We start from the raw sequence: 9,464 nt of genomic DNA, 5'->3' as shown, positions 1-9,464 counted from the left end.
TTTATAAAATATATTTAGTATAAATTTAAGCTGTTTATCTTGTTACCACTCTTATTTATGTGCTTCTGTTATAAAATGCAGAGCACTTTTTATGGAACGTGTCAGCTGAGGTTGAAGACGTGAAATGTCATTGCTCATGTAGCTATGTATTGAAATGTGAAGCCTTTACAATACATCATCATTTAATGGAACACATTGTAAGCTTTAGACTGGGGATTATCCGGTTTCCACCTTAAGGAAGACAAGGGGTGGGAGTACCAGTGATTGACAGCGCAACCAGGAAGTCCTTATGCCTTGTGTGTTTCATGCAGCCAGCACGCTGTTGTTAGTAAGAATCATCCAGCCTAGTTTCCTGATATGTGAGTGTTGAATCTGATGATCTAATACAGTTATATGATATGTATTGATCTGTATTCAAGATGAATGGTTTTAGAATTGTTGCAAACGTTTTATGTGACATAAGGACACTAGCATGTCTGAAACGGATACTCTGTTGTGAAGCTCTCTGTGCACTGCTGACCATTAGTATTTATTTTAGGATGCTCTGAGTATGGTTTGTTTCAGTGACGTGCAGTGACGTCAGAGGCTGGTGAGGCAGTAGGATACGCCTTCATTCTTTAGATATCCTTTGTTGAAGAAATAGCAATGCACATGGGTGAGACAATCATGAGGTATCTATGTGCAGCCACCAATCAGCAGCTACTGAGCATATTTAGATATGATTTTCAACAAAGGATATCAAAAGAATGAAGACAATTAGATATTAGATGTAAATTGGAAAGTTATTTAAAACTGCATGCTCTTTCTAAATCATGAAAGAAAACATATGGATTTCATGTCCCTTTAAATGGTGTCTTGGAAAACTGGTCAACTTAGTAAACATCTGATTTTAGTCTAAAGGATTGTAACAGAAACACTTGCCAGATAACAAAATGCTTGCTCTGATTATGAGATCTAGAAATCCATGCCCATTAAAATATGTTTAAAACATACTTTTTACTTTAATGCTGCAAATTATGATTATAGATTCTTTCATTATTCAGTAAATATAAAAATGTCTTGATCCAGTGGCGGCTGGTGAAATTTAAAGATGGTGGGGCGCTTGACCCCACCCCTTTAAATAAAGCCACACCATCAGATGGCACTACCAATTCATTAATTAAATAAATAAAAGGTAGACAGAAACACATACACAGAGGGTTAGAGAGAGAAAGAGATAGAGACACAATCACACACAGAGATTTAGAGAGAGAGAGAGAGAGACAATCACACACAGAGGGTTAGAGAGAAAGAGAGAGACACAATCATACACAGAGGGTTATAGAGAAAGAGAGAGAGACACAATCACACACAGAGGGTTAGAGAGAGAGAGAGAGAGAGACAATCACACACAGAGGGTTAGATAGAGAGAGAGACACACACAATCATACACAGAGGGTTAGAGAGTGAGAGAAAGAGAGACACAATCACACACAGAGGGTTAGAGAGAGAGAGAGAGAGAGAGAGACACACACAATCCTACACAGAGGGTTAGAGAGAGAAAGAGAGAGACACAATCATACACAGAGGGTTAGAGAGAGAGAGAAAGAGTGAGAGACACAATCACACACAGAGGGTTAGAGAGAAAGAGAAAGAGAGAGACAATCATACACAGGGTTAGAGAGAGAGAGAGAGAAAGAGAGAGAGACATAATCATACACAGGGTTAGAGAGAGAGAGAGAGAGAGAGAGAGAGAGACAATCACACACAGAGGGTTAGAGAAAGAGAGAGAGACACAATCATACACAGAGGGTTAGAGAGAGAGAGAGAGAGAGACACACACAATAACACACAGAGGGTTAGAGAGAGAGACGCAATCACACACAGAGGGTGAGAGAGACAGAGACACAATCATACACAGAGGGTTAGAGAGAGAAAGAGAGAGAGACACACAATCACACACAGAGGGTTAGAGAAAGAGAGAGAGACACAATCAAACACAGAGGGTTAGAGATAGAGAAAGAGACACACACACAATCACACACAGAGGGTTAGAGAAAGAGAGAGAGAGACACAAACACAGAGGGTTAGAGAGACACATAAGGGATGAGAGAGTCAGAGGGGGAGGAAGAGAGACAGAGAGAGAAAGAGACCATGGGGGAGAACAACACATAAGGAGAGAGATGGATAGATAGAGAGAGAGACACACACACACACAAAGGGGGGGAGAGAGACCACTGCATTTTTAAGTAATAAAACAGCAGAGCTACAGAGAGTTCAGAAAGTGAAGGCAAGCTGTTAAGTTAGTGGGTGTAAAGGTTGAGGAAACAATATACAAAAACGATCCTTCAACTGCTGTTAAAGAGTAAAAAAACAAAAAACACTAAACCACATTCATTAAATTATAATTTTCACTAACAGAACCCCTTTCATTGAAATCTAAGGTTGTAGAACTTCAAAGATGTGTCTTAAACACTGCTCATTGACTGCATCTCTTCCTGCTCTGCCTCTGTCTGTATTAAGGAAGTGACAGTGGCACATTCCACTGCACTTAGAGGGGTAGTACAGAACTCTCTTTTTCACTTTAGCAAAGCTGGCAGCTTCACAGGACAGCAACAAAATAAATGAAAGTAGTTTTTTTCAGTTTTTGTTTTGTTCTATATGATTTAACATCCAGCCCCAACCCTAAGTTCCACTGACTAATGCCTCTCACTAGATTGGGTCAGCCCAAATAGGACTGCCTCAAATAAGCAATTATGGGACATGCAATGAGCTTAACCACTTTAATCCAGTAGGTGGCGCAGCATGTTGTGTAATGGTGGGCAGACCTGCTTGTGCCTCTCCATTGCACAACATGTAGCTGTGAAAAAAAAAATGCTGGGGAAAAAAAAATTGCAATTTTTTAATTTAATTTTTTTAAAGCCAATAAAAAATATATATATTTTTGCCCATATGAGAGGTGAAGCACTGCCTCACCTGCCTCTAGTGACTGCACATCACTGGTTTGTTTATGTCTATATGGGGAAGTTTACTGCTGGGTGGTTACTGTGCAACCAGGTGGTGGGTAGTAGTAGCATCATTATGAAAGGTGGAGCTACGTTATTTGGGACGTGTTTATATGCTGCTGTTTTAGTGGTTCTGTTTGGTTTGAGGATGGGGCTGAATGCCCCAAATGTCACTTATTAACATTAACCTTATTTGTATCCATAATGGGCTGATTTATCAGTTCTGTTATTAAATCCAATGAGTGTGAGTATTAAAGGGACATGAAACCCCAAATGTTATTGCACGATTCTGATAGAACATACCATTTAAAACAACTTTCTATTTTACCATTAATATCAAATTTGATGTATTCTCTTGTTTTCCTTTGCTGAAGGATCAGCAGTGCAGTACTGGAAGCTAGCTGAACACATCTAGTGAACCAATCACAAGAGACTAATGTGTGCAGGCACCAATCACCAGCTAGATCCCAGTAGTGTGGGATATGTACATTTTCTTTTTCAACAATGGTTATCAAGTCTACAAAGCACATTTGAAAATAGAAGTGAATTTAAAGGGATAGTAAACCCAATTTTTTCTATCATGATTCAGATAGAGCATGCAATTTTAATCAACTTTCTGATTTACTCTTATCAATTTTTCTTTGTTCTTTTGCTATCTTTATTTGAAAAAGTAGCAGTCAGCTAAGGAGCCGGACCATTTTTGGTTCAGCACCCTGGCTATACACTCCACACAGGATAGCCATCACTCACTCTTAATTAATTAATGAATAAACATAAAACATAAAATTAAGTTTGATCAGGCATTCTTAAAGTGAATGTCAAAGGGGCGCTTTAATTCATCAAAATTTACATTTCACCCCTGTTGAGAAAAAAAACAACTTACCTTTTAATCTTGACAGCAGCTCCAGCTTCCTCCACCCGTTGCAAAGCCTCTTCCTGGGTATAAAATGAGGAATCTGGCTTCCTCCAATCACGGCGTTGAATCAAACATTGATTCCCCCGGGGGGAAGCCGTGATTGGAGGATGACCTAACCATCATTTCTGACATCAGAAATGGCTTGCGACGACCGTAGGAAGCTGGAGCTGCTGTCAAGTTTAAAAGGTAAGTTTTTTTTTTTTCACAACAGGAGTGAAATGTAAATTTTGATGAATTAAAGTGTTCAGCCATACATATTATATAAAAATAAATCAGAAATTGGAAAATGTCATCAAGTCTTTTCACTAAGTGTTGTGCATATATGCTTTCAACTAATCAGGTTATTGTGGAAATATTTAACCTTTTTCCCTATTAAACTATTGTGTCTCCCTAAAAATCTAATGTACAACACAACAGATCTCAAACTAAGGTACTTTAAAAACTGGTTAAAATTTGTAAAACTTTTAAAAATTCACATTTAGTGAAATAAAGGCTTAAAAACATGACCACAGTAATATGTGACAATGAATCTTATTTATGCTCAAGCGACGCCTTAAAGGCAAGGTAAACTTGTGTGCACTCGTTAACTATTTCTTAAATTAGATTGAAAATTAGCATAAGTTTCATTCATCATTTTCAATATATCTCTATCTATACCTGCAATTCTTATTTTGAAAGCTTCATCCTGCAACGATTCCTCGTCCGCCCGACTTTTCTATAAAAATGATTGACACTTCTCTAACACTGTGTCCTCCAATCAGCGCTTTCTCCATGTGGTGGTGAACACAGCATATCCTACGTCATAGGAGCGCAGAGCGCATGTGTCCGACCCTAATCAGCTACACTATTCAACGGGCTCGTTCATGAGTCGCGCATGCTCCTTGAAACTTACACCGTAGATAGTATCCTACGTATGAAATCGCTGACAATAAAGTAAACAAGTCTCTCTGATACATTGAATACAATGTATCTTACGAAAGTTGCACATGCGCATATAAGTTTTTAGCCATGAACGCGCAAAATGCGGACGTCGATAGCTGGTGGGTTGGGTCTCTACGATGAGACAAAGAAAAGCGGAAGTAGAAGCGGGGAGGAGTTTTAGAAGAAACGGAAGGGATAAAAAAAAGTATTTATCAAAATACGGTATGAAAATTTTCTAAAACGTTAGCGACTGCATTGCAGTGGTAAATAGCAAACTATAGGTGTTTTCAAATGTACCTAACTTTACCTTTACTTTAATTATAGAAAGTGTATATGATTTGTGCAACATACATTGCAACTGCTCTAGCTTAAAGGGACACTGAACCCAAATTTTTTCTTTCGTGATTCAGCTAGAGCATGAAATTTTAAGCAACTTTCTAATTTACTACTATTATAAAATTTGATTCATTCTCTTGGTAACTTTATTTGAAATGCAAGAATGTAAGTTTAGATGCTTGCCCATTGTTGGTGAACAACCTGGGTTTTTCTTGCTGATTGGTGGATACATTCATCCACCAATAAAAAATTGCTCTCCAGAGTTCTGAACCCCCCCAAAAAAGCTTAGATGCATTCTTTTTCAAATAAATATAGCAAGAGAATGAAGAAAAATTGATAATATGAGTAAATTAGAAAGTTGCTTAAAATGTTATGCTCTATCTGAATCACGAAAGAAAAAAAAAATTGGGTTCAGTATCGCTTTAACATCTTGGATAATAAAAAAAATAAAAAAAAATGGTTTCAACCATAAGCTGCCCACTCTTGTCAGCTGTAACCATTTATATTTGATATTTATTTTATTTTTTAAATCTAATTACTTGGATTTTTGTAGTACCAGTTAGGAAAGTATACAAATCTAAATAGTCCCTTTTGTTTTTATTTGTTGTCATTCGCCAAAAAAAGGAGTGTAGTATTTATTACCAATTGTGATAGAGGATTGATATATAATAATTCCATGTAACACAGTATCGCATATTTTCAAACACATTTACTGAAATCTTGTATTATAGTGAATCAAACGTTGTTTAGCTTGTTTATATTGGAATACAATTTAGCGAGACACCCTGTTTTCAGGGAAATAGAAGGATTGGTGAACATTCTTTAATAATCTCGCCAGCCCAGAGAGCTTTAGGACATTCGAACCCTCAGAGTGAAGTCGTCTTCTGGGTTGTGTATGAAATTTACTAATAGCTGTGACTCTCTTGTTTGTATTTCAGTGTTACTGATTGAAAGCTAGCATGCATTGTTGTAAATTAGGGACCCAGGCTTGTAAATGCCTTGACATAACTCCTGAGTCTTTCTCCATTTGCCCAAATGCTGTTTGTTTTATACTTTTAATCTAACAATGTGCATCTGATTGAGTTCTGGCCATCCTATGTGTTGTTTAAAATGTCATCGTTCCCTATTGGATCACTAGATGTAAACAGGTTTCTGTTAATGCCAGGTGGGCACACACCGCTGTGAGCTTTTTCAGTGGGATGGGATGTGTACCCACTCCTGTTTGAGAACACAATCCACTTCCATGTTTTGTATACATAAAAATATATAAACGTATTGACAGTCTTATTTTGAGTGTTTTTGTGTTTATTGCTAACTTGTTTATTCTATTTTTAGGAAATCGGGAATATTTAAAAATACACTGAAATGAGTGTCCTTTTGATTGAAGCATTCTATGGAGGGTCTCACAAACAGTTAATGGATCTACTACATGGAGAAATAGAAGGCTGTGTTTTGTATAGTATACCAGCTAAGAAATGGCATTGGAGAGCCCGTACTTCTGCTCTGTATTTTATGCAAAATATTCCACCTAATGACAGCTACAGGTAAGTTCTCCACTCTCTGTAGTGTTCCTGTTGTTAGGTAATGTCAGTAATAGATTTAATATCCATATGTAGTATTTACTAAATTACCCAAGCTATGTTGAACATTTTCTTTGGCGCCAGGGGACACCGCAGGGGGCTTTATATGTGCTATGCTGACCACTCACTATGTTTAGTCTCCAGTGTACAAAAAGCTGTAGTTATGATCTCTGTATATTTAGTTTCATGAATTGCTAAATGAAGTTACTCAAATATTCTTGGGTTCTGCCCAAGAATAAGAAAATGTATAATAGGAAATTTAGTATTCATATTGCACTAATTTCCATAGTTCCCAAAGCGCTGCTTTTGGTCATCTCCTAATTGTTCATTTTTTGGACACATCCGTATTCATTGCATTAGAATTATGGCAGGAAATCTGTTAGATTTGGCAATAATGTTCATGCCTTTTAATGTATTTTGTAATTAAAAATTAACTGATTTGCTCCTATTAGTTTTTTTATTTGCAGTTAGAGCTATAGATGTTTTTAATAAGCATAGCATGGTAGTTCCTATCTACAGAATCTATGACTCTTGCACAAAGCTGTAAAAGTGTTGGCAGGTGAAGTGCACGCAACAATGCTGTGTTTTTCTCTTTTATTTTATATGTCAGGACCAATGGGAGCTAAAGAGAACTATATTGGGTCCGTTAATTTTAATATTACGTAATATAGCACTGCATGACAGTTCTGATGCATTTACACTTTCTATTTTATATCACTTTACATTTCAGATTAAAATGTTATTACATTTAAACTTTATGCTTTCTATTTTGTATTTTATTTTGTATACAGCAGTGTATTTAGGATTGTGATTTTACAAATTCTGAATACACCTTCATAGTTTCTGTGTAACTTTAACAAATTAGGCTCATATTTTGTTTAATATTACGTTCAGTTCACAACGCATGCACCCTTTCTTCATGTGGTATTCACATATTTGTTTTTCTTATTCGACACATGCGGCTGATATGGATAGGATCACATGCGCGCTGCTTGAGAGAGGGCCAATTCTGCTCATGTGTTGCTAGTAAAGGGCCAGATTACAAGAGGAGCACAAAATAGCGCTTACGCAAGCTTTCCGCTCATGAGATCGCTCTTACATATGCTCCAATGGGAGCCTCGTTCTGATGCCGTAAAACACGGCACAGAACCTAGCACAGCGAAGGGAATAAGTCGCGCAGCGATGGGCAGCAAATGTAAAATATATATGAATATATACATATATATTTATATGTTTATATGTGTATATACACACATTAACACATACATATATATGTATAAGCATATACATATATATTTACAGTGAACACACAGTCCCCATAGGCCGCAATGTAAAGGCACTTTTCAGTGCCGTTTTTTTCTAACGCCCCACATCCCCTAACTCCTTTGTGCAGTTATTATTATTAAAAAAAGTAAAGATGCTTATATATTTTTTTTATTAAACGTACCATGCATTTTATTTTGGGGGCAATTGGGGGACATTTTTAAAATGAACTAGAGATCTGAACTCTGGTTAATTTTCAGTGTGCTAATTGCTACTGCAAGCTTGCAGTAGGATTAACCAGCACACGATGAATAAGCACCCTACTTGTAATATAGCACAAAATAGTTTTAATGTGCATGCGGGCCACCATGATATTTCTTCCTATATAGGGCCAGATTACGAGTGGAGCGCTAATTGCGCTAGAAGTTAACTTTTTGTGCGTGTCGGGTTTTGCTAGTATTACGAGTTGAAACTAAAAAGTTATTGCTCTTATTAGCTGAACTTAGAATAGATAAAAAAAGAAAAGATAGATAATGCCTTTACTACCCATTCCCCAGCTTTGCACAACCAACATTGTTCTATTACTATACTTTATAACCTCTAAAATCCGCCTGTTTCTAATCCCCTGGAGGTAGACTCTTATCTCAGTGCTTTTTATTAACTTATTAAATCTTGCTTTACAGCCAGATAGTGCTGGTTCATGTGTGCCATATAGGTAACATTGTGCTAACTTCGGTGGATAAGATAATAGTTATGCAAGAACTGGCTAAAAGGCAAGTTTGTAAAAAGCACTGAGATATGGAGCAGTCTGCAGTGGCTTAGATACAGGTAATCATAGAGATAAAAAGTATCTATACTATAATCTCCGTCGGCAGTTGCGCACACGCATCCTCAAAGGAATGTTGGCAGCGCAAGGCTGCAAAAAGAATAAACATGGATGCAGCGAAGCAGGTGGATTCTTTCACCACCCTGCCATTTTCGGAATCCACCGGGATGCAGCGAAGGCAAACGAAGCATTACAAAAATAAAATAACCGCCCACAATAAGTATTTAAACAAAAAAAAAACTAACCGCCCGTATGAACTATTAAGAAAAAAAAAACCTAACCACCCACACGAAGTATTAAGAAAAAAATAAATACCCAATAAAATTATTAACCCCTAAATCCGCCAACCACAACATCGCAAACTACCTAATACATCTATTAACCCCTAATCCACCAACCCTCCACAATGCATTCAACCTAATTTACCTATTAACTCCTAAACTGCTAACCCCCACAATGCAAAAAACTAATGACTAAGCCCCCTAACCGAACACCCCCTAAATTAACCCCTTAATTACATTTAAAAAAAAACACTACATTACAATAAAAATAAAAAAATACATTACATTAATCTAAAATTACAGAAAATGAAAAAGGCTAACATTACAAAAAATAATAAACAACACTATCCAAAACCC

The 9,464-nt window shown here is 36.9% G+C and overlaps 1 protein-coding gene across 3 annotated transcripts in view; it reads left to right on the top strand.

Annotated features, from left to right (window-relative positions):
• Positions 1-279: 279 nt before the first annotated feature.
• Positions 280-9,464, top strand: part of GTDC1 (glycosyltransferase like domain containing 1) — an 849,799-nt gene continuing 840,614 nt past the window's right edge. For all 3 annotated transcript variants that reach the window (XM_053698268.1, XM_053698267.1, XM_053698269.1), the window contains exons 1-2: positions 280-359; positions 6,493-6,701. In XM_053698268.1, the coding sequence (XP_053554243.1) occupies positions 6,523-6,701 (179 nt within the window). In that variant the 5' untranslated portion in view covers positions 280-359; positions 6,493-6,522. The remainder of the gene's footprint in view (positions 360-6,492; positions 6,702-9,464) is intronic.

The sequence above is a fragment of the Bombina bombina genome, chromosome 1 (genome assembly GCF_027579735.1).
Source record: "Bombina bombina isolate aBomBom1 chromosome 1, aBomBom1.pri, whole genome shotgun sequence".
In the NCBI taxonomy this organism is placed as follows: domain Eukaryota; kingdom Metazoa; phylum Chordata; class Amphibia; order Anura; family Bombinatoridae; genus Bombina; species Bombina bombina.
Note: the sequence above shows the minus strand (reverse complement) of the source record. Positions and strands in the feature narration are given on the sequence as shown.